This window comes from Dipteris shenzhenensis, chromosome 7 (genome assembly GCF_047967505.1).
Source record: "Dipteris shenzhenensis isolate YYH24624 ecotype China chromosome 7, Dip_SZ_1.0, whole genome shotgun sequence".
In the NCBI taxonomy this organism is placed as follows: Eukaryota; Viridiplantae; Streptophyta; class Polypodiopsida; order Gleicheniales; family Dipteridaceae; genus Dipteris; species Dipteris shenzhenensis.
In genome coordinates, this window is record NC_141602.1 from 28,312,819 (window position 1) to 28,339,915 (window position 27,097).

The 27,097-nt window shown below is 39.0% G+C and overlaps 1 protein-coding gene across 4 annotated transcripts in view; it reads left to right on the top strand.

The window, feature by feature from the left end:
• Positions 1-2,573: 2,573 nt before the first annotated feature.
• LOC147900187 (uncharacterized) overlaps positions 2,574-27,097 on the top strand; it is a 108,402-nt gene continuing 83,878 nt past the window's right edge. For 2 of the 4 annotated variants that reach the window (XM_087377141.1, XM_087377140.1), the window contains exon 1: positions 2,574-3,130. In XM_087377141.1, the coding sequence (XP_087233267.1) occupies positions 2,584-3,130 (547 nt within the window). In that variant the 5' untranslated portion in view covers positions 2,574-2,583. Of the gene's footprint in view, positions 3,319-3,494; positions 3,526-3,566; positions 3,733-27,097 lie in introns of those variants that run through there. The other 2 variants (XM_087377142.1, XM_087377143.1) reach the window with 2 other exon arrangements.

A 27,097-nucleotide genomic window follows, 5' to 3' on the forward strand; every position in this document is an offset into this window, starting at 1 on the left:
CTCTCTGGGTTCACCTAAAAACAATTTAGTGTACCACGTGCATTCAAAAGGAGGGGTATTTTAATTCAACTCTTTGAAAAGTTTAATAGGATTACAATAACAAGAGGGGTTTTTAAATATAACTTCAAAAATAAATAGTTTAGTTCATAAGTAAAGAGGGGTCTTTTTATTTAAGAAAAAATTTAGTTGAGGGGTTTTTCAAATACCCCTCAAACACATGTGATACATACAATTTCTAAATAGTGCACCTCTGTGTGTGTGTGTGTGTGTGTGTGTGTCCACGTGAGGTCCATGTGCACGCATGTTCGCATAGATCCATACCCATGTTAGTTAAAACAGGGTGATATATTTGGTGATTTTGGGACGCACATGTAGACCTAGCCAAATTCTTTAAAAGAACGGCAAAAAACTCACGAGAAAAAGTTATAAAGAACATTTAAAAAAGGAAAAATCAACATAATCATGTAGCGAATCATAATGGAACTCACTTTTATAGAATTTCCTACTACCACGTGGAACAAAGTAGCCAATATAACTCTTGATAATGTTATGCAAGTTAGGCATATGTTTTGATACCCTTTGGGGAGAATGCTAGCTTTTCCACCGTGAGCACCTATGCTCTATGAACTATTCTTGCTATAATAGGTTGGCTAGGAGTACATTGTTGTCTTGTAAGCATGCTTGTCTTTGTAAGGCCTAGTTGTACCAAGCTTGTACTTGTTTAATGATATGAACTATCAATTTTCATAAATACGCCTATTGCTGGTATATATGTTGTTTGTATTCCCATACTTTACACTAGCTGATATAGTTACTCTTCATGAAAATGCTATCCATGCCCTACCAACTCATCTTGGATTGATTGATACTCCCATGGTTTTTAAGAGAGCCTTTTTTTCTTATTAAAATATGACTAAACTTCCATTTAAAATAAACATTAGAAGCCACAATTTTTTAAGCTTGATGAAGGCAATTGGCGCATTAGATAAATATTGGGCAATATAGATAAACAACAAATGGTGTATGTAGAAATTATCATATAGTATATCAACATTGTCGCACAATATTTAGGTTTATTACATGGTAAAACATGCAATAGAACAATGGAAAACATATATTTACTCGAGTCACTTTTGGCCAAAAACATTATTGTTGATCCAAGTGTATTGCACAAAGAAATGGAAATATTAAACAATGAAGCTAAGTGGATGAGAAGAACTCTAGATTGCACAAGTATCAATCCTAATTCACTCATCTTGCAATCGTTGTATACAAGGTGAAATTTTACTTAAGTATGAGCTTGATATCAAGATGATGTGTCCAAACTTAATGTTGCCTAGTGTTGTACCTTTTCAAGAAACAAAACTTCTGATAGTCAAGCACACTCATCTTCAAATTATGTGAGTATTAATCACTTTTATAGTGTTGGTCCATGTACACTTGTAAATAAAGAAATCACCATTAGAACATGATGACACCACAAGATATAATCTTTAATAATAGAAAAAACATTGAATGCACTCTCATTAATATGTATCATCTCACTCCACCAAATTATAGAATATTCACAAACATGCTTTGACAAAATGCTCGAAATTTTTGAAAAACGGAGAACATGTTCATACTTGATACACTTTAAATATAGGAGCTATACGGCCACGTTAATAATCTTGGAGAAAACCTAAATTGCCATGACATGAAGCTGCAATGGAGAAAACCTAAATTGCCATGACATGAAGCTGCAATTCGAAGAATCATTAGAATTATGTATGGTTCCGATCCAGATCATTATGGGTTCCCATCTAAATCACATTCAGAGCTGTGAACATATGCATATTGGAGATACCGTTCCATATACAGTGGTGTCCTTCCTTTCTAGAAGCCGGTATTGCTAAATTATTAAAAAAAAACGATTCTTACAAACTTGCATGCACGTACGTAATTAGTTATGAGGAAATACATGACGTTACGATTGACTGACTCCACCGACACAAGCTGTAAACTGCAACAAAAACCTCACATTTGTTCGGACGCTGAGTTTGAAGAGCACGAGATACATGATGCTCCTATTGATGCATCTTTTAATAAATGATGATACGAGGGACTGACTCCACCAGCTACACAAGCTCTAGAGGCAACAAACACCTCACATTTTTCGGACGTTGAGTGTGAAGAACAAGAGATACGTGATATTACCATTGATGCATCTTCTGCAAGACAGGGGCCTCTGATAGAACAGCCAATCTTTAACAGGGATCGACAAAGGACCTTGACGACGTTAATTTCGCTCAGAGGCCCAATTCAGCAGAGGTGATGAAGGCATTGTCCGTTCAACCTTTATGCCGGACGTCCCTTCGTTAAGAGGGTCGGAACTTGGCACTGTCCACCCTGCTGGATAGTGGATGCTCGTCTCTGTGACGTGACTCTCGGCCTCTACCGACATGTGCGTCCCGGAAAACAAAAATTACCAATAGATGTGCATCACCGTTAAGATACGCATCGCCGAACTTATAAATTCGAGCCATCGACCTCCGCCATCCAACCCATTCCCGGATTGAGTTTGTTGCGAGCTTCTCACGAATCATGGCTCCAAAGAGCATGCTTTTTCTGGCTAGTATTCTGCTATTGTTGCTGATCGCCGTCAGCTCATGGGGAGCGGAGGCTCAAGGTGGAGGCCCCGGAGGTCAGGGAGGACCGGGAGCTCAAGTAGGGCCTGGAGGTCAGGGGGGGCCTGGAGATCAAGGTGTAGCGGGAGGTGGAGCCTTTGGACAGGGAGGGCCTGGAGGTGAGGGGGGGCCTGCTGATCAAGGTGTAGCGGGAGGTGGAGCCTTTGGACAGGGAGGGCCTGGAGGTGAGGGGCCAGGGGGTCAAGGAGGACCGGGAGGTGGAATCTTCGGACCTGGAGGTCAGGGAACGGCAGGTCAAGGAGGGCCTGGAAATCAGGGAGGACCGGGAGGTGAGGGGCCTCTACTTCAAGGAGGACCAGGAGGAGCTGTAGGACCTGGAGGTCTGGGAGGACCTGGAGGGCGAGGTCAAGGAGGTGGAGGAGGACCAGGAGGAGGTGTAGGATCAGGAGGACGAGGAGGAGGTGTAGGACCAGGAGGACCAGGAGGTGGAGTAGGACCAGGAGGTGGAGGAGGGCCTGGAGGGCAGGTGCGTCCTGGAGGTCAAGGAGGACCGGGAGCTGGAGGCTTCGGACAAGGAGGAAGAGCTGGAGGTGGAGAAGGACCTGGAGGGCTAGCGCTTGGAGGTCAAGGAGGACCTGGAGGTAAAGCTTCGAGGCAACAAGCCCTTCCTTGAGCTGCTTTCTCAAAAACGGTACGTAGTCTTTGCCATGGAGTTCCAAAGTCTTTGCAAGTCCTTGCCAATATGCAGTTCGACATAACGCCTCCACGTCTTTGCATTTGCTGTTCTGTATTTCTAATTTGCTACTTCGAGAGCATATTAGCTGTGTAATTAATTACAACGTTCGTGAGAGTTTGTTTCCATTGCAGAGCTGTTGATGTTGGCAAACGCTCCCTTGATAAGTTGCTTGCTAAACGCAGTACATAGTTCTTGCCATGCAGACGTTCCACAGTCCTTGCCATTGCAGTTCCATAAGGCATTCACATCATGAGCAGACTATGCCTTTGCATTTGTTGTTTGTATTGCTACTTCAAGGCCTTATGTAACCGTCACCTTCGTGCTCCTACAAGATGTAATCGAATCAACCCATCAATACAACTATTCTACCATTACGCGCATACTCTATTTTCCACAATTTCCACAGAGGAAAGTACTCTGAATGTGACGAGTGGCCTCTAGCCATGAGCCATATTATGAGCACTTCTCGACTCCCCCATGTTGAGGAGTTACCTGGTGGCTCCTCTCTAGAAGTCCTTGGTACTAGTATTTGCTTTTATTGCAAACATCAATTCAAGGAAGGGAAATTAGCATCTATATTAAACTAGACAAACCAATTGAGCTACAATCGCAGCTAGAAGAAAATTGAATTACACCACGTGCTACATTTGGCCCAAATCAACTACATTAAAGCTTTTGACCTCCATAAAACATCCCTCATTCCAAATATGATGCTTTACAAAGAACAAAGACATATATTTGATAATCGAGAGAAACAAAAAGCTTATCTATTTTGAAAGATTCTCTTAAGAGTCAATGATCGCGTATGAGTTCTTTTCTTGTACTGTGCAAGTTAAAGCATCGAGTCCATCCATTTCTTCATGATGTACCATCCCATTCCCCTCTTTTTGTACCTTATAAAAGAAAATTCTTACTCAATGTTTCCTTGGACAAAATATGTGAGACATTGTTGATTAGAAAATTTGTTGAGCTTTTGGGCAATATTTCTCATTATTGCTTCAGACAAAATTTCATGGTACATCCTATTTTGATCACGTGTCCAAAGGTGCCATATATTCTATGATTTTTCCATTCAATCCCCATGCAAATCATGCATGTTGCATACCTACACTTGCCCACACTTTGATCAATGATATAAAAATAATAATGGAAGGCTAAAATCATTTGCGAAAGATCACATCAGCATAACAATTAATCTAACCCAACCTAAAAGGAAATAGAAACATGCATATAACAAACAATAGAGGAATACCAAATATTATAAACCATAATTCAAAACAAAACTAGACCAAAGTCTAAGCTCTACTTAGAGCATATTGTTTATATATAGCACTCAAAACTCTCTTATTGAATATTCTCAAAAAAAGGCTCAATCTTTAGAACAAAGATCAAAACAACCCATAGCTGTTACACTCTCCAACAAAAACAATGATAACAAGTACTTATGATGCAATCAAAGTATTTTGATTCTTATCTATATTTTACATGAAGGGATCAAAGCATAGCATAATCAGGTGTGGCCATTCACAAAACTATTTGGGGGTGCATCGTGACAAGTGCTAGTGGATTGGATCACCAAATTGATGTGTAACAATCACCTTCTCATCGGATCTTTTAGCGGTGTGATGATTATCACATTGGATGACCACAAATTTTAACTTGCCTTGATCTTTTACCAACTACCATATCTATACATACTCTTTCAAAACAAAATACTACTAGTGCTATTGAATTGATTATGCTACATGGAAGCTATAGTTATTGTATTAAAATCATCGTGCTAATTTTGATACATAGCACATCGCATTGTGTAGGTGTGCTACATGAAGCCATAATTGGGATCCTTGGTAGAGGACATTTGGCATTATACATGCTCAAAATAGTCAAATTGACTACCACGATGGCTGGAATCAACCCTATAACCCATGTCCAACATCTATTGGGGTGGCCACGTCAACTATTGCAAGTGATGACTACCACCACAATGGCATATGTTATTTACTTCAATGGCCCACATCAACTATATCGTAAGGATTGTCTAGTGACCCATTTCAACAATCATGATAAGTGATAGTAACCATTATAGGTGGTGACTATCCCGGGGGGTCCACTAGGGTTTATCATATGGTACCACATGAGTAAGGGAGGGGGGTTATATAAGGGAAGGAAGGTACATTTATAAGGTAAGGTCTCGTAAATAGGGGGTAGATAAGGGAAATTTTCATATATTTACTACACGCAGGTGACGTCTCCTTATTACTACTAGTGAATCCCCCGTGGTGACTATTGACATAGTGGCACATTCTACCAATTCAATGGCCCAAAGTGAGTGGTCTTATTGCATGATGTATGTTTCTGTGTAGGCCACCATGTTGGACACATGGGGCTGTGCACTCCATAGCTTGCTACTATGGCACCATGCATCATGGTTCTTGAAGGATGTGGCTCTGGCACTACCACACCTTTGTCCTTTCTTGACATTTCCCTATCGATGTTTAGCATGTGTAGGTGCAAAAACTCTTGATACCGTGCAGGGCAGATTTTCTATTGGTATTGGTGTAGGTATATATCGACACTAAAGAGTGTCGGTATATACCAATACTAGTGAGTGTCAATATATACCAACATTATCAGAAGAATTTTTACTAGAGTACCGGTAAAAAATTTCCATACCGATGGAATTACATAACCTTTTTTGCAATAAGGCCCGTAATAATTTTTTGCTACAAGTTTTATCATTTGAAAGCTAAAAAATATGAGAGCATGTACACCAAGTACATCTACCTAGGACTTGATGCTCTAATTCATCTTCTTCAATAATATTGGGTGATACATGATCCCCATCTTTTTCCCTAATGTCATCACATCAAGCAGTGATGAGTACTTCTTATAACAAATTCTAATGATTGAAGTCTCTCTTCAAACCAATCCCTACATACATCTCTTCGTAATAAATTTGTAATACATATAATAAAGCTTAAAGCTTGGCTCAAGTACAATTTCAAAGTACACCAGATATCCATTCCAGATAATCATCCTTGGAAATAGCTTCCATGGCAATAGGTGTAAATGCATAATTAGTTCCATGAATCTCACTGCGCTAACCGTAGTAAACTCCCTCTCCTTATATCACCAATCTAATCATATGTGTGCACTATCCCATATACCCCCATTAAAACCATTTGTAGACATTAGTTCCTCATTGGCCTAGAGCTATTTGTAATCCCTATTAAACAACAATCTCATGGTGGTGCTAAGGGAAATAGGGGTTCCTCAAGGGTTCTTTGTGTGTGTGTGTGTGTGTGTGTAAGATTTTACAACACCCCTTTGCATAGTGAAAAGACAAAAGAGTGAAGCTAGACAATGAAATAGGACTAATTGCATTAACGAAAAAGTTTGTATAAGTAGGTGAATCCTTGTTTATAAAGGAAATTAGCAATGGGCCCTTTTGTAGAAATGACTTTATGGAAACTGTATAGAAGTTGAGCTTGGATAAGTTCTAGCAAGCATCACTTTTATTGAAGAGGGGGAGTCTACCTACCTTCCACCATCCAACAAGAAAGATGTGGTGAGAACCCGCTTAAACCTTAGTTGGGAAGGAAGGTGTCATAAACATCCCTCCCTTGTTATCAGGGTCACAATAAAAATAACTCATAACCACAAACCTATCAAGCGAGTTATTAATATTTAGGAGAATCAAGTAAATTGGAGTAACTATGAATGAGTTTTGCATTTTAGAGAGTGAAATTTTATATGTAAAGAAGGGGGGATAACTTGGTGGAATAATTAAGAGAACGTAGTTTTAAGATCATAGAGGGAAAAATGACTATAGGAGGGAATGAGATAGCACAAAGGTTTTAAGAAAGGTGAAAAGCTATAAACAAGATAGAGATGGAAGGGTAATAAAGGAAGGGGGGGGGGGGAATATAAGAAGAATTGAAAAAGGAGGGGGGGGGGTATTAGCAGGGGAAATGAAAAGGGAAAAGTAAAGGGACAATCAAGGGTAAATTATATAGATAGAGAAGAGGGAGGAAAAAAGGAAAGGAGGGAAAAGGAACAAAAAAATTAGGAAGAGATATACATATAGAGGAGGGGGGAGAGGGGAAAGAATGTATGAATAGAGAGGAGGGAGAGATAAGGAGAGAGGAGGAGGGGGGGGGGCATGGTTACGGAATTAAAAGGAGGAAAAGGAAAGAATGAAGGGGGGGGGTTAATATCATGCAACCGAAAATACATTTAAAACATAGGGTCCTACAAGTCCATTATTTGGAGGAGGCGTGCAAGAATTGAACGCGATAAAGATTGGGTAGCAGGTTGACGGGACATGATCGAGAATCCCAAAACTGGCAAGGGGGGTTTAGTCATGTAGACTATGCAAAGAGTTCAATAGATGGGACAGCAGGGGGTTTAATGGAAGTTTTAAAGAAGGATTTGTGAGTCCATTGCACATGGCCAATAGAGAAGAAGTACGGGCACGATGTGGAAGGAGGTATGAGCCATGGAGAGGAGACTGCAAGGCGTAGGGGTGGCTGGGGAGCAGAATGTCACTGGAAGGTCTACGCAGCCAATGCACTGAGTGTGGCATGCCACCCGAGACAACAGCAAGGTGTAAGGGGACATGCCAAAAAGGGTACTAGGAGGGGATAGTGGGCAAAGAAGACTATGGGTGGGACTCTATGGGAGGGCTTAATATATAGGAGAAGGGAGGTAGTCGGGATACTTGAGAGCTAGGGGTTGTTTTGGGAAGGTGGAGGTATTTATCACAAAGCTACTTGGTGTATGGAGGAAAAAAGGGCCGCGGTTGGGTTAGCTTAGAAAAATTATGGGAAAAATCAATGAAAACAAGTGTAGAAAAATTATAGAAAAAATTAAGTGAAAGTTTAGAAAATTAGAAAATAGTAGGAAAATTTTGGAAAGATAAAAAATTAAGAAAAAAGGAAAAACCCTCACGATTGGGGGGGGGGGATTAAGATAAGTGTGACTATAAATGAATGATTAGGAAGGCGGGGGGGGGGGGGGGGGTAGTGAATAAAATAGGATAAAATGAAATAGGGTGGAGAAATTAGAATTTATAAGAAAGGTGTAAACAATTTAGGGAAAAAAGAAATAAAAGAAAATAAAGGACAATTTTATTATAAAATCAAGGAATTTAAGAGAAGAGTAAGGAAAAATAAGAGAATTGGAGTACAAAGAAGTTAAGAGACCAATTCAGGGAGAAATGATGGAATTTGAGGGAAAAGAGATTAGGGGGATAAAGGGAAAATATACTGGGAAAAATTAAGAGAGATTACCGAACAAGGAGAGAAATTGAAAGAGGGGTTTGGAAGGGAGGGGGGTCTCGATGGAGATCTAATGTCCAAGTGGCCAAACCAATGAAGGAAGGGATAGTGTGTGTGTGTGTGTGTATCTCTATCTCCTTCCTATAATCTATCCCATGCCATGTAACATTATCCTCATTCTATTTGCATCAATTTTAGTGACACAATATTTAAATTCACAACACCAAGTGTTTATAGAGAATTTTTACATTTGCAGATAGAGAAACCTACAACTTTCTACTCACACAATTGCTAGAATATAGCTAAAGCATTACACAAAACCTACAATAACAAAGATTATATCAATTGTACCAACATACTAGTGAAACTCTTTATATTATTGAAATAGAAAATGATCAATATATAAAAATCTATACATTTACAACTATATAAAGAGCACAAGCCCAATATAATAGAGCAAACAAGAGAACCTATGGATTCAAGGGCCATTTTCTTTGGAGTATTATTGAGGGGCAACTTAAAGGAACACCTTCAAATATCTCTTGACTACGTTTTCAACATTGAGGGAAAACCGATACAATATTATGAAAAATATGCCATGAATGGTCTAATCATATGTATTTACCACAATCATGCTATATGCATAAACACTTTTACATCACAAAATCTAATTGTCCACCTATTAAGATGGAAACTATTAATGGTCCACCTATTAAGATCGAAACTAATACATAGTACAAGCTTATGATTGGTTGCATTAACTCTTGCACTAGGATCTCCATTTTTATTTAAGTAACTAAGGTTCAAGTTGGGATGTCCTTTCTTTTTTAGAGCTTTTAGATCTGTTTTGTGACCACGACCATGGAGACAAGCAATCACTTCTATCCATAGAAGTGGGATGTGAGAGGGAGCTTTGTTTGTAGGGATGCAAAACAAAGTTGAATGGAGGTTGAAATTGGTGAAACAAGTGAAATAGAGTGTGAGGCATCACGAGAGACAAAAGCATGAGTGGTTTTGGCTATTTCTACTAGGCAACCATTTGTATATACCAACAGTTGTAAAAGCACAGTGTTGGTATATACCAACACTTATCCATTGGTATATACCAACATAAATAGTTTTTGGCATCGGTATATACTAACGAAGAGGGGGTTTAGCAACATACCAACAATGCAAATAGGATCTAAGGTTGATATATTCCGATGGAATAGGGCACTTTCCTAAAATTGATGGATGCTTGGGCAATTTCTAAACTTTTTCTGGCTCGACTTGGTTTTTGTTGTGGTTTTGAAGATGTGTAGAGGGCAAGGGTGAGTGGAAGCTCTTTGGATGAGGGGACAAGGCTTGAGAGCATGGAGTGGCTTAAGGAGAGGTTGCCTTATCCTTGCAAATGCTGAAAGTAAGAAGTTTGACATCAGTGCTGTATTGTCATGCCATGTGTAAGCATCTAGGGAGTCGCCAAAAGTACCACCAGTTGTTGGTGGCACTAGTGGATCGTTGGTGCATCAATGGTATTTGAGTTTGTGATCAATATTGCATGTGTATTTTACACACTAACCTTGTAGTTATGCAAAAGCATTATACAAGATGAGGAGGGCAACGAGCAAGCACATGTACGTACACACTTGGAGCTTGAGGATAGTCTCCCTGATGTGCCAGATGATGACAAGGGTATGCATTGAGGATGGTGTAAATTGCACCATACCTTAAGGGCATTAGGGAAAAACCCTAACCCTAATCCTTAGGGGTTCTCATGTATATTTTCTTGTTTATTGCACCATACCTTAAGGGCGTTAGGGGAAAAACCTAACCCTAAGGGGTTCTCATGTATATATTCATGTTTATGTTCAATACAACATAGTGTATAGGTGGCTATATTGTGTGCATTGCTCTCTCTCTCTCTCTCTCTCTCTCTCTCTCTCTCTCTCTTTCTCAAAGCACCAAGTTCTCACAAGCCCTTACATCTTGTCAAGGCAACAAGTGCTCCTTTTGCAATGCACCCACCATCTCCAAGCAAGAGATCCACTGTCTACAAGGTCCATTCTTTATTTGAGAGATTTTCGTGAGAGAGTGTAAGCCCTTGTTTTGTCAAGGTGAAATCCATCCTTCATGAGGCATCTTCATTTCTTCAACTCTTCTTATATATCCCTGTCTCCTCTCTGATTTTCTTCAGAAAGCTTGACATTTTGAGGGTGAGATATGTTCATTTTAGTTTTGAGAGTTCTACTTTGTGAGAGAGATCTCTCAGTCCTTTTTCCTTTAAGGAGAAGAGATATATCTTCAAAAGATCAACCTCCTTTAAAAGCCATAGAGGCTAATGCAACATCTACTATATACAAGCTCCTAGAATCAAGAACCATTCGGCCAAGGAACCTCTACATTCTACTTGTGTTGAAGGCAAGGCTCCCATTTTGGCAACCCTCTTTGACACACAACTTGCAAACAACTCAAACAAGTCCCATTAGTTGGACCTCTAGTAGTAGTGACTTCTGTGACTAAGCCACTCCCTCCTCTAGCCAAAGCCACTCTCCAAATGGTGTACAATCTCTAGAGCAGTGCCAATACCTCTAGCAACCTAGCAGCCTAGTACCAAGACTCCCTTGACTCGACTGCATGGTGTCCATCTCCTCTACAGTAGTGGGAATCAACTCCTAAGGAGTAGCAAGTAAAAAAGGATGACTCCAAGGAAAATGAATCACACAATATCCTCTCAAATGGACAACGACTTTAACAATAGCCTCCATCTACAATTTGGCCCCTCACATAGCAATGCTACAGCCCTACCTACAATGCTTGACTAGCAAAGAGCTAGCATGTACCAACAACAATGAATGGAGTCCATGGCTCGAGAATAGGCTGTAGCACATAGTTGACTATCAAGGCTCAACTGACCACCTACAACCAGAAGACCTCCAAATTTGCAAAAGAGACATCAAGCCTTCCGATGGTTCCATAGCAATTGATGCCTTCATGGCTAACAACAACGACCAAAGTACCCTCCACCATCAAAACAATCAGCAATGCAATGACTAGATCATTGTGTTGTGAGGCATTTTGGTGCTCCAAGATGCCTTCTACACACATATTCATAATGAAACAAACTCCACAACCTACATACACTCTAAACAATAGCACAAGGCAACCAAGTCACTGTCAACTGCACCAACTGTCAACTGCACCAACAATAGTTGCACCAAGCCAAGGTGACTAACGGGCAATGGACCTAGCAACCTAAATGTGTCGGCTCCTCCAGTGATGCCCCAGGCATCTAGGCCACAAGTGGTGACTAGTGAGTAAAATGCATCCCCAGTGGTGACATAGCCAGAATACACATGGCCACATTGACAAAATCTTAAAAATATTTTGATGGGTTATTTGAGACATCAAACCTTATCTCTCCCCACATGGTGACATGTATAATCAACTCTATCCCCAAAGTACCATACCCTTGGGCTTGGTCCATAAGCTGCCACATAACAACCCTATCCTAATAACACCCACATAGGCACACCACATCAACATGCCAGGTCACTTGCCTAGTCAACACTTCTAGTAGCTACTGCCACCTCAACAATGCCACGTTAGCACTGCCACATGCCCTACCCAATCATCGGGCCATGTCATCATGCCACATCATTAGGCCCTGTGGTGGCAGAGCCTGTACTAGGCACACTTGCCTCTTCATAGGCAGAGTATATTTTTGCATGTGCATTCATGTGCCACCTCAACACATAGTGCCACATAGGCACCATTTTGTAAACAACATGTGACCCACAGTTCCAGATCATCATTTTTGTGCCCTCTTGGGATCAAAGTTTGCCCATTTTCTAGGAGCCACATCTTTTGATCCAGGTGGAATCTCGAGGAGCCCAAAAAAAAAAAAGCTCTGCAACTTGCACTCTGTGTTAGCTCAAATTTCACATCTAAGATTTCCACTTTGTCAAATTTGCTAAACCTCATCATTGAAACCACCTCTTGATCCATTGCATCCACCCAACACATAAAATGATCGAACTAAAATTCATTTTGCTACATTTGATGCTTCAACATGTAGTCCTCTAGCTGTAGACTAGCAGAGCCATAGAGGAGATTTGACTCCACCAAGCCAAGTAATCCATTGTCATATTACCTGATTAGTTCTCAAACGTGTCAGCCCCATCTGATCTATCATCAATGTACACATTCACACATCTCTTGAGTCTCTTGGTATTTTGCAGTCCGGTATGTCAGTGTGACACTTGGCAAAGTGATCTTCCTCTAGAATTCAAGATTGTTGCATTATTCTTGTACACACATATACCACCCATGTACAATCAAATTTATTGATTGTTTTCTAGCATTGGTTTCTACACACATATCCATCAGCCTTGTATAGCCTCTTGGCTACTCCCAACACATAGTTGTCATCGTTTCACTACAAGCTTGATCTTTGGCACACATGGAGTTCTTCAACCATAACTTGGTTTTGATAGTTTAGCATTCAAATTGCTTAGTGGCATCTCTCACATAGTGTTCTCATTGGTAGCTCGGGGGGGTCAGTCATCATATGTAACCCTATCACGTGAGTTCAACAGAAGGATATTTTTTATTTCTAAAATTTACAGAAATATATATACATAAGGGACTATTTAAAATAGTTTTGGAAAAAATTTATAGATTTCTATAGAAAAGGGGTACATCTTATTAATGAAAAATTCACAGATAAGGGATTTTAGAAATATGCCTTGAACGCACGTGGTATACAGGGTTTATACATAGTGACCCCCCCGAGATTGGTAGACACTTACATCGGTACATGGGTAGGCCTCTTGTATAGAACACCAAATCGCCTCCAACATGGAGTTATTCACATCACACAGTTGATGATACACCAGTCATGACTCTAGATGAGATCCATGAGTGGAAAGAGAACCTACTTTGTTCCACATGTTAGCATGGATCAGCCTACACCTTCTGATCATGCATATTTTTCATCGGTAGGCCCTCAGCATGAGGTCCATTTGTTAGTAAGCCCTCGGCATGAGGCTCATTTGACAATAAGCCCTCAGCCCAAGGCATTCCAATCTACATCAGCACAGTCTAATTCTAGTGATTTCCAACCATCACATTCATGCATGGATTCGACTCCATCTACTATCACACCAGATGTAAATACACAATAGGAGTTCCATTATGATCATGCAGTTTTAAAGCAGGTAAGTCCTCATTATGAGGCTCTCACATCTCCAGTTGCATGTGGAGATACATGCCACAATGCATTCAACTCTTCAAGTGATTCCAATCCATCATATGTCAGTGATGCTTTCACCTATGACATGGAGCCTATCATATCTTTTGACATGGTTGCCATGAGCATTATTGATCAATATATCGGTCTTATGGACATTCTAGCATCGGCTCACTCACGCCCCATTTTACCACCCTTGGATCCTATAATCACCACCTCTTTCCATCAATAGATCATTTCTCATCATGAGGACATTTATGCATCAATTCCATCCTACTCTGGTGCTGTGGGCATCGTCAGGTTCAACCATTGTGAAACCCAGGGAACTTCAATGTTCTAGCATGCACTTATGGTTGTAGTATACAGTCACAAATTTGTAGAAAGAAGGCTTGCGAGGTGCAAGGTTGCGAGGAGTAAGTAGTAGTGCAACAAGTAAGCAAGAGAGGACAAAAGGAGGCAAGATGGTTAGAGTGGAAAATGGTGCATCTCTAAATTTACCCACCATGGTGGAGGCTCGGTGGAGGTGATTGACTTGCTTATGTAGTGCATGATGCTTGGTTTCCAACAAACTTTGGAAGCCATGCTTTCATGCAAGCTAAGCCACGAACTTGTTGTGTTTATCTCGTGACTTTATTATTGCTTCAAAGTGGTTATAATTTAGAAGGGTGGCACCCCTTATGGCAATCTAGTGTGTGGGTGTGTGTGGCACGTAGCAGGGCATGTGTGTTACCCAATCAAAATTCTTGTATGGCTACTAGGAGTCATTATTACTAGTCAGTGTTGGGTCCAATTAGGAATGTAAGGCACAAGATGGAGAATTAAATTATCAATATAGTTGATTAGTGTGTTATTACTGGGGTATTATTAGGGTCTAAAATTATTGATTAGTGTGTTATTACTAGCAGTGTTGGGCTCAATTAGGAATGCAAGGCACAAGAGGGAGCATTAAATTCTCAATATAAATTGCTCTTACCAATGAAAAGTAGTTGAAGAAACTTTTCACCTTGGTAATCTAATAGATTTAAGAGGATTGTAACTTATCTCGTCCATTTTTAGTCTTGTAGAATTATTGGGGTCATGAACACATACTTTCTATTTGTGCCTTCTTCAAAAGTCACATCCTACTAATAACACTTATTTCATTAATTTTGGACTCATATGTCTACTTTTGGACTATTCCTTAAAATCCTTCCCAACTGAAAAGTTTACTTTATGAAACTGTCATTCGAGAATCAAAAGTTTACTTTTTGGCACTATCATTTTCACATAAGACATTTCAAAATATCTCTCTACAATGTTGTACAAATAATGCAAAAACTACTATTAAATCCTAAATTTGTATTTCTTGTTTATAAGAATCATATTCTTAAAATAAAAAATCCGAGTTATTAGTTTAAATTCATGAAAAACCATGCTATTGAGGATTCACAACATTTTAAAAATGTATACATAAGAGACCTGTAAGACTCTTTTTACTTTCAATGCAGAAAACTATAACACTCTTGAATATTCAAGAAATTAAAAGGTTTATATACACATGAGACATGATGGAAGTCTCTTTTGTACTCCAAAAAATAGCAATAGCTATGCTTGCAATTTTACATTATCATGTCATAAGTTTTACAACAAATATTGCTCTGGATGAGTCTTTGTACAAAGGATCTCCTGTGGCCTTTTCAATAATTTAATTTTTCCTTTACAATGAGTTTAGTACAAATGGGCGATCCAAACATTTGCTTGTTTGAATGTCCTTTTATATCATGATCACAGAAATGAGCAATCCAAACATTTGCTTTTTCAGAATGTCCTTTCTGTCGTCACTTGTCGCTTGGGTGCCATCTTCATTCACTCTCATCTGACAACCACCACCACCTTCACTCTTTCTCGATATTTGAATGGTGTTATGATGGGCATTCTTCATTTGCGCTATCTCCTTCTACTTCCTCCCAGGCGAGCATCTTTGTGAACTCTGTAATGTGCGTAATAATTGGTTGCGGTAATTTTATTTTGTCTTCTACATCATACCCCATGTGCTTCTTTGTTTTCTTTGACCTTGATTTCCAGGATACTATGACTGTCTCTGTGGAAAGTCTTGAAATTGCTTCATGGTTTGGGACCCATTCCTTTTTCAAACAACTACTATACAATGTACTGTTATCTTGGTTCTCCTTCCTGCCCCTTGGCTCATACCATACCGCTGTAAATGTTGTAGCTCTCCCCCGGTCATCCATGCTCACGTCAACTACTTTTGCAACCCAAAACTTCACGTTCTCATGTTCATCATCCGATGGTCGAACTGCAACAAAACAATGGACATCTATGTCTATTTGTGGCATAAACTCTCTCTTCTTGGGTCCACAATATGGACGTGGGAGCAACGATTCAAACTCATTTTCAAAGAGACCACATGCTGGACGCAAGTCATTACTAACATTTGGCCAAAATAAAGGCCGTTCTGCCTTAATATCATCTTCTCGCATTTTTGCAAGGTCCTTTATCAATTGGTAGGTCTTGCTAATTACAACAGTAGTGTGTTCCTTCCAAGAGGGCTTCCAATCAGGAAATCTCCGGAGCATTTCCTCTTTGTATGCAATAAAAGCTTTTAAGCCTTCTATTTCACCTTTGGATTTCTCGCTGAATTCTTTTATAGGAGCCCATGTTGGATGCATTTCTTTGCTCGGGATTGAAGTTAAGAGAGAGTAAGGTTCTTCAGGTTCCCATTTTGTATCAAGAGAATAGTGTTGCCATTGCATCACTGGTTTTTCATTCTTTAAGAAAAATCGAAAATAGTGTGGAGCGCTATGACCAATCAGGGCATCACCACCTTTTTGTATGAAAGGTAGAATAAAGCTCTTCCAATCATCATCCTCTCAACCATTGAGTATATTGTTCCTTCCTTACGGCCACCAACTTGCCTCCCGCATTTTCTTATCAAGTCATCCATTGTCTCCATGTCCTTGTGTTTTAGTTCTCTTGAAACTGTGCTAAATACCTGATCGATATCCTCATGTGTGTGCCCAACCAACAAAAACCCAACTTCAATCTCATTGAAGATTCTATGAGCGATTAGCATTGAGCAAAATGCAAAGAAGAGTACATTCTTATTCTCTCGTCCGCAATTGTCTGCTTGTATTCTCAAAGTTGCTGGTAGGCGACCTTTTTCTGCATGTACATTGTGAATTGCCTTCATAACGGATGTTACAACTTGATTGCTATCGTGTAGATGCAAGGAATCAATCCATATGTCTACAAAAAACTTAAATCTGTGCACTAACACTCCACATAGATGTGTCTTTAAAAAGTATTTGCCTTGTAGCTTAGGTGGAGTGTTAACGAATCGAGGTAATGTTGTTGTATTTTGATCCATACCATCTACAATAATGCACATGTACTCATTTGGGTGAGAAATAGCTTGCTCCTTCCAAAATGCATATTTTATTCTAGAATGTCGAACAAGTCCATGATGAAATTCTCTCTTTCTTTTGTAAGCTTCTTTTTGTTCTAGAGATGTTGCACTCTCAAGTGCTCGCTTTAGATCATCACAGTCGTTGCACTTTGACATTTTTTGCCTCTTTGGGATTTTAACATGTCCAAAGCTTTTTTTCCAAAGAGTATACAAAGTATGAAAAGATGCCGGTGCATGCCCTCTTTGCCTCTGTGTATCTCCAATAGAGTTAAATACTTCTTTTTTGGTTAAACCTATCGGAAGATGCATTTCTGATAGGTGGGGTTGCGGTAAAGCATTTTCATAAATGTAATCTTTCAAAATTGCTGTTGCCGCAACCGTTGAGGCTCTTGTTTTGGGCCTTCCTATGTTTCCATGAATGTTAAATTTAACTCCATACTTTGCTTTATTAGCCAAATTCCAATATGTGCCATGTGATAATCCTGTAATAATGCGATATGCATTATTGCATATACTTTTTCCATTTATAAGAGGCCTTATTTGATGTCCTGAACTTTGCCTTCTCTTATCATTTACAAGAAAGCAAGACAATCTCGTGAGTAGGTATTCATTTCTTCTGCTTCCTTTCCTTTGCCAGACATGTTCTCTACAACCCTTGATGTCATGTAAGTTAATGGATCGCATACATGTATGCTTACAGCATGTAGATCGCATTGCTTTTAGCATAACATCTTCATTCATTACTCTTATTCTCTTTGGTTGCTTTTCTGGATCTGCCTGCACTCGTTGTCTTTTCATGCATCTGTATGTCCGTTTTGGGACCTTCTGTTCATTCTTATTTGGATTTGTGTAGTTCTCCTTGTAAGATTTATTTGTCACGTTGTTTTCATGAGATGTTGCATCCTTGATCTTATCACTCTGACAGTCAAATACTGAATATTCCTTTGTTGATGTCATCCTTGCTTTTGATACATTCGTCAAACCATTTGTAACATTTACAAGTTCACAATCAAAGTCAAACACCGAATAGTCCTTTGTTGATCTCATCCCTACTTTTGATACAATCGTAGAACCACTTGTCACAATGGCTTTAGAGTGTCCCGAATGATCTTCAAACTCATTTATTCCTGAGAGAACATCACTCATTGATGCACTTTCTATGGATTTCATAACTCCATAGTCAGTGGTGATAGAGTGTCCAGAATGATCTTCAAACTCATCTATTCCTGAGAGAACATCGCTCATTGATGCACTTTCTATGGATTTCATAACTCCATAGTCTTGAAACTCCTCTACTCCAGAGAGAACATCACTCATTATACTATCGTGCATGATTTCCATAATTTCATAGTTACCTGCTTTGACTCCAAGAACTTTATCAGTATCCATGAAGCCATCCATGCTTGAAGATATAACACTTTTCACATCTTTGCCCAAGTTCTCAATGTGCATGAACTCATCCACCCCGGATAAGGCATCACTTGTGAAATATTTTTCTTTCTCGGTACCAATGAACTCATCGACTTCTGATAAGACATCAGTGCTATAGTTGAGTGCATTGGAATCATCCATCTCTGAAGGAATAGAGCTTGGTACATTGGCATATTCTTTCAATTCTTTGATGTTGTAGTATACATTATGTTTATCATTAAAAACCACATGCCAAGTCTTTCCAATCTTTAAAAATTGCATGCTCCATCTCAAATCCTTACCTACCTCATAGTAGGGACCATCCAATGACATTGAGTTATCATCCATACCATCATCAGTAACTTTTTGAATTCTCATCTGCGCAAATGTCCAGTGTTCAACTTGTTCAAATCCCAAGACTTGACCTTCTGCTACATACTTATTTGTAAATGATAACATTTGTAAAATATCTCCCACTCTAAAATCCAAAGATATGCACTTTGTATTCCTGATGACATGTGTTGGATAAGTCTCATCTCTGTCCCATGCAATAAATGCTTTGTTGGAAGTATTAAAGGGCATAACATCTCCAAGGATTTCCATATCCCCACACTTATGCTTTAGCTCAACATGTGCACTAAGAATCCTTGATACGATAACCGCTACCTTATCTTCGCCAAGTCTTCTAAAGTGACAAATAGAATTTGGATCACTTTCATGGATTGTAGTAAATGCAACTACTTCTCTTTTGCAACATAAAATCACCTCCATCCCTGGAATAAATTTTGTAGCCATCTCCTTTGTGAGTTTCCTTTGCAAATAACGTGTAACAACCATTATAAAGAACATTCGTCTCTTCTCAATAATCTACTTTATTAATGATTTAAAAATCCAGAACGTGTTTGAAAATTTAATTAGACACTAACCAATAACAACCGTAAACCAATAACAACCATAAACCCTAACCAATAACAGCCCTAAACCCTAAACCCTAAACCCTAAACCCTAAACCCTAACCCCCAAACCCCAAACCCTAAACCCTAACCCCCAAACCCCAAACCCTAACTCCCAAACCCTAAACCCTAAACCCCAAACCCTAAACCCTAACTCCTAAACCCTAAACCCTAACTCCCAAACCCTAAACCCTAAACCCTAAACCCTAAACCCTATCCCCTAAACCCTAAACCCTAAACCCTAACTCCCAAACCCCAAACCCTAAACCCTAACTCCCAAACCCGAAACTCGAAAGCCTAAACCCTAAACCCTAAACCCTAAACCCTTAACCCTTCACCCATCGTCATTGTGCCTAAATGCAATAAGAAGCTCAGAATATGCGTAAACTTAAAAAATGTGAATGCCACCACAATTAGGGATCACTATCCCCTACCCTTAACAGAAACTGTTTTGGAAAAGGTGGCAGGCTCCGAAATATATAGCTTCTTGGATGGCTTCAGTGGCTATAACAAAGTGCAAATTGCTCCTAAAGACCAATCAAAAACAGCATTTGCTACAGAATGGGGTATTTTTGCATATAGAGTCATGCCATTTGGCCTTTGTAATGCCCCATCCACATTCCAGCAAGTCATGTTCACAGCTTTCAAGTCATTTCTAATCAAGTTTTTACAGGTGTTCTTGGATGATTTGTGCATCCATTCAAACAAAAAAGACACACTTCAAATGTCTTGAAGCTGTACTAATCAAATGCAAGGAGTATGACATCTCCCTAGATCCAACAAAATGCTAGTTCATGGTCACCCATGGAGATTTTTTGGGACACATCGTCTCTCAACCTGGGATTGCAAGTGACATGGAAAAATCAAAATCATCATGGAATTGCCTCCTTCTACAAATTCCAAAGGTGTAGAGTTCTTTATGGGACATGCCGGCTATTATAAAAGATTTATATTGTGGTATGCCATGATAGCTAGACCACTTTAGAAATTATTAGTGGAATTCTTATGGATCGAAGAGTACGACCAAGCCTTTGAGCTTTTAAAGTGGCACCTAATCACATCACCCATCCTTATATCTCCCAATTGGGATATTGATTTTCATGTTCATACTAACGAATCCAAGTATGCAATTGGGAGTGTGCTTTGTCAACCTGGTGAACATAAGAAAGACTACCCATTCTACTTCACCAGTCAACAACTCAATGATGTAGAGATCAACTATACCATCACAGAAAGAGAAGCCCTAGCAATGGTGTATAGTGTAAAGAAATTTTGGCACCATCTACTAGGTGGCAAATGATTTTGTCTTATACATTGACCATCAAGCATTGCTTTATCTTGTGAACCGTCCATGTACAATAGGAAGAATAACCAAATGGCTCCTCTTGCTTCAAGAATTCAACTTCAAAATAGTGGCCTGCAAAGGTGCCCACTACTACATTCCCGATCACAGGAATGCATGGGAGACCATGAATCCTTGAAAGAAAGACTCTATCAGTTGGAGAAGCATACAGAGACAAGACTAGTCACCTACCATGCCATGACAACAGAAAAACACAGAAGAAAGGCATGGTTTGACAGAAATCTTAAAGTTAAAGACATCAAAGAAGGTGACTTGGTCCTATTATACAATGCCAAAGTACACAAAGGCAAAACTGAAGTATCTAGGTCAAGGACCCTACCGAGTACGAAAGATGAATCCCATTGGAGATGTGCTACTAGAAACCTTGGATGGAGTCTAATTCACACAACAATAAATGGGAGCCGCCTGAAGCGCTACTACAACACGCAAGCCATCCCTGACAAAAACGAAGATTTGGGAAACCAAGTATTTCTTAGTTAAGATTAGATTGTATCATGAGCACTCACTTGAATATGTACATCTTTGCACATATAGGTAGCATCAATTGATTTTAACCTAGGGCTCAAAAGTGATGCCTAAGTTCTAGTTGCCCTATGAAAATCCCAACAAAAAAAAAAGCATATAGTTAGTCTCTACCTAGCTACTAGGTCACACGCACTCACACGCTTTCGCTTAGACACATAGATGATTGCATGAATAATTGTGCCACACACTTTCATTCCACACTCTAAAAGCATGTATAAAAATAAGATCTCTCACACACCCACAGAAAGGTCATACCTGCATGCCAACCAATCTAATGATCAATGGTACACGACATGCACATGGATGCAGGTTCAAAAAAGATGCCGCCACTAAAGAGGATGCACAAAAAGAGCCCACTACCTCAACCACAAGACCCCCTCTAGAGTTTGCAACCATCTACATCCTCTCAACCACGACGACCATAGGCATTTTTGGTCTAGAGCGATAGCTTCGAAGAGGATTCAGGGCATGACGAAGAAGAACAAATGCCACCCCAGTCACCACCGGCCTACACAACCATTGACGGCCCACGGGGCCCAATCACTAAAACTTGTTTGGCCGCCCACATCAACTTATGCTCTCTCCCAAGAAGCAACATCTTACTTAGAGCAAAGGGGTCTAGGCAGTTTGCATGAGAGCCTAAAAGCCTTGGAGGACAGTCCTACAATGAACACATACATCATGGACTTTCTCCATTCTTACCACTCCAACAATGCAAAGGTTGGCAAGTATGATACAATCACTGTACATTAGAGCCCACTAAATATTATCCTCAATAGTACAGTCATTCAAAGGGCTTTTTCACTGCCAACACACGGTGCTAAATACCCTACACGGCCTGTTGATGCAAAGTTTCTCGAAGTACAGTCTCTTCTCACCAAGGGCACATTGTTCCATAGGGAGGGAATGCATATAGGTTCCATGATCTAGGCTACATGAAGGTAATATACATGACTTCTACATGGTCTAACAAAGCAATTGTTCATCTTATGCTGGACCCTTTTTTGAAATTTCTCATTCATATGAAAGATAAAACAACAAATGAATGAAAAATTATAAAAAAGTGCATAGCCATACATTGAACATGTCTTATATTGAATTTAAATTTAAAAAATAAATATTTAATTTCTCAATTCATTTGCAAGATGTAGTACGAATTGCATTGCCACCCTTTGTGTTTTCCTCCCTCAAGCCAATTTATCCTATCTCCTCACTCATGGCATCGATCCTCTATCTCCATGCTTTCTCATAAGCATGCATCGCAATCCTAGTCAAATGCTATATAGCTGTAAATAGTTTTCATGCTCAACTCTATGTCATATACTACACAACAACTATTCCTACAACCACTATATACTCTACTTAACCTGGTGACAACAACCAAAACAACAATTGCATACCAGACTCTATCATCCATTGCATACCCAACTCTATGTCATCTATTGCATAACTACTTGTACAATCCATACTACATATTTTTGTGTGACTCTACAGCAACAACCACAAAAATCACCCCTATACAATTGCATATGGCCAAAACTATGTCATCTACTACTTGACAATAATGACACAACAACATCCTCTAATGCATGAAAGCAATTGTATACCTAATTTTCTATCATCAACTACTTAACAACAAAAATTGCATACCTTAGTCTATATCATCTATTGCATAACAGTTGGGTAACAACTACTCTTACAACCCATTACATGCTCTATGTAGCTCTGTAGCAACCACAACTACAACCCTTACACAATTGGTTACTAATTCTTTAAGTACTCTCCCCCCTCAATTTTGGAATATTCCCCATGCTAGGTATTCGTCGATTTGCTTATGTAGATAAATCCATTGGTCGATATCCCCTTGTTGACTTCAAAGTGAATCCTTATCAAGACTATTGGTAGAATCACTATATGAGTTTTTTCAGCCTCCCACTCAATGTTCCTTTGTCGTTGACTCCTTCAATCTCAAAGCTTATTGTGACTCAGTCCATATGACTTTGGACATGGCTCAATCCATATGACTTTGGGCATGGCTCAGTTAATTGTTCATTTCAAGCTTTATCTTGGGCCTTGTATTATTCTTTTCTTTGTTGTTGGACACCTTTTTGTTCGGGGTTTTCAAACTTGCACCCAACTCTCACTAAAGCCATGTCCTCATGGCATTCTTAATCAATTTGTCTCAATCAATAGTTTTTGGGATGGGAGTCGTAGAACGTTTTTCTAATAGCTAGAACATCTTATTTTCCTTAAGGGTAAAGGCATGTTAACTAGTACAAAATAGCATGTCCAAGGACATTGTTATTAGCATACCTAGTAAGTGTTCCTAGCATATCAATACAAATTTCTATACATACTTAATTGTGCTCCTAGCATACTCCATACAAAAATTCAAAATAATAAGTGCTCAATTGCATAATTTACATTTATGCCACGGGTATGTAATCAATGTCTGTTGAAGTTTACATACTACTACTGATTAGCATAAAACGTGTAGCAAGTTAACATGGTTACACGCTTAAACTCCATGTCCCTGTACATCTTGTGATTTTTTTCTTCACATAAAGTCAAGAAAGTGATTGTATCTATCATGGGATTCCTGGTGTTTACCATTCTACCTAGCTAGGAGGAGTGTGTGTTTTTTAGCATTGTGGTAACCAAATGCAAAGGTGAATACCATTGTAGCTTTCTCTGTTGGTGGGGTCACTCACTTCTATATGTGTGAATATCACATGAGTTCAACATTTCATTTCATTTTCTCTCACATTTTCACATACACAAGGGTGCTGTAAAAAGGATTAAAAAATTACAGATTGCATTGAAAAAGGGTGCATTTTATTAATTAAAAAGTAAAAAATAAGGGTTATTGTAAATTGTCCTTAAATGCATCTGGATATAGGGTTTCTACATAGTGACCCCCTGATCTTTCTCTGTAGGGTCATTTCTCCTTGTCCCTCTTGCTAATTTTTATTCGCTTGATGAAGAGCCATAAGATCCTCCAATATTGCATCTTCAATCACTTAGGCTAGGTTTGCATACATTTTTTTGTACATCTTGAGGTTTGCTTTAGGTCCATGGAATGGTTTAATAGGTCTTTAATAAAATGTCATCCTATAAGAGAAGGCAATGCATTCTTGTATGCCACTCTTGTCATCCATTATGAGCTCTAGTTTGAGTCATTATCTATTGAAATTGTGGTGCTTAGACCATAGTCTCTTCTTTGTCTGACCAAGTTAGGACCATAGCCCTTTCCATGTTAAAATTCCTTTTCTCTTCCTTATTTTGACTCTCTCTTGCCTTGCCTATGGTGATTTGGGGCTCTAGGTTACTTGGCTCAACTTGTGTGGCCTACATTTCTTGGTCCTAAATGCCTCCCCTAGACTATGATTCACCTCTCATGTTATAGAGACTATAGCTTTTGCAGCTACATTCTTATCAAGAATAGTGTAAATTGCACTATTATAGAGAGGACTATAAGGACATAGAGACATTTGGAACCCTATCTCAAAGGGTTAAAGGTGTATATATCCATCATCATGGTCATAATATAAGTAAAGTATAGTTTCTTATCTTTTGCAATCCATGTCTCCCTTATGTTTTGGCACTCCTATTGCTTAAGCATGAGTTCAAGCCCTCCCTCAGACACATTGTGATCCTCATTTCTTCTTGAGAGCATAGCCCTTCATCTCCTCTCTATTTAGAGCTTGAAAGCTCCTTGCTTTAATAGCTAGAACTGCTTGTATGTCATCTTGACTGAATGTTTAGATTTGTGAGGTCCTTCTTGTGTGTTCATCTCTTTGAGAGATTAATGAGCATTGAAAGGATTGATGATTTTTTCATATATTTTTTATGGAGAGATAAAATCATGTTTTTATGAGATTATATGAGTAAGCAAAATAAAAGAGAGAAAGATTTAAGGGTTATGAAGGTCTTCATCTCATCAACAAATTGACATCATCTTCTATATTAGGTATACTTTGGTGTAACCTCCTATTAGTCTTTGCCTTCAAAGCTTGATTAGCTAGTCCATCTAAGTCTTATAAGGAACAAGGCATCTACCCTTGACCCTCTTGCATTTTCATAGTAGCACAAATGCATGCCTCAATGTCAATAGTATGTAGCATATCCCTTAAACCTAAAGGCCTGGTTAGGTTGGGATCACCTTAAATGTGATTTTTATGATCTTCTTCATGGTTTTCAATCTTCCATAGCTCATCATTTGAGCTAGCTTCTTCATTGAATTCTTGCTCCATGGAACTAATCTGTATAAACTTTATATATCACGTGCCTTTAAGGCATATTTATAAAACCCCAAATCTAAATATTAATTATTAATAAAACACACCCTTTTTCTCTTCAATCTATGAATACCAATACCCTTTTGTATGTGAAAAATGTGTAAAAAGGGAATTTCAAAAATATCTTCTATTAAAACCACATGCTACACTTACATATTTATGAGTGGACACCTCAAGAATTCTTGCAACTCCAATAGTAACTCTTTTCTAGATCCTTTAAGAGCCCCATGTTCCTAGTAACAAAGTGAGTAGTATTTGAAACTAGTTCCTTCAACCAGTGACAATCCAATAGTTATCTTCACAATCCTAAATGTTATGTGCAAATGCTACCATATCATCTTATCCTACCATATTAACAATAAACAAGATGTATGGCACAATCCATGTCATGACTGGCATGAAATTAAGAGGAAGAGAGAAAACAGGAACAGAGGAATAGAGAAAATAGAGAAAGAGAAAGAGAGAAAGAGGAACAGAGGAACAGAGAAAATAGAGAAAGAGAAAGAGAGAAAGAGAGAAAGATGAAGAGAGAAAAGAGAGAAAGTGGAAGAGAGAAAAGAGAGGAAGATAGGAAAGAGAGGAAGAGAGTAAAAGAGAGAAAAGAAAGGAAAAGAGAGGAAAGAGAGGAAAAGAGAGAAAAGAAAGGAAAAGAGAGGAAGAGAGGAAGAGTGAGAAGAGCAAGTCTTAGAGAAAGAGAGAAAGAGAGGTCTGAGGGAGCAAGAGTGAAGGGAGATAAGGGTCCTACACCCATTCCATTTGATAGCGCTTAAGGTGCTAGCAAATGGCCATTGCAACATAGAAACAAAATAAAAAGAGAGAAAAGTAGAAATTCCATACCTAGAGCTAAAGAATAAAAGATGACCTCAGAGTGAAAGAGAAAGGTTTTGGCTAGCTCCCCTATAAAACAAAGCAAACACCTCATTTTAAAAAAAATCGGTGGGTGAAGCAAAAATTAGTGGAGCAAAAAAAAGAGGGAAGGGAAGGGAAATCCCTACTACAAGCAAGCAACTAGAGAAAAAGCAAACAACCAAAACAGAGGTATGGTTTTGTACTACATATTGCTATTTATTATGGTTCTTCTTAGAGGAAAAAGAAAAGGAAACTAGAGAGAAAGTAGAGGAAAACATAGCAAAAGAATAACTTAGAAAGCATGAACTTTGAAAATAAAGAAAGAGAACAGAAACACATACCTTCAAATAAAGGGAGCAAGAGATTTGCTGCAAGATGTGGAGGTGGAGAGGGAGATCTGTCAAGAGGATGGAGAAGTGGGATG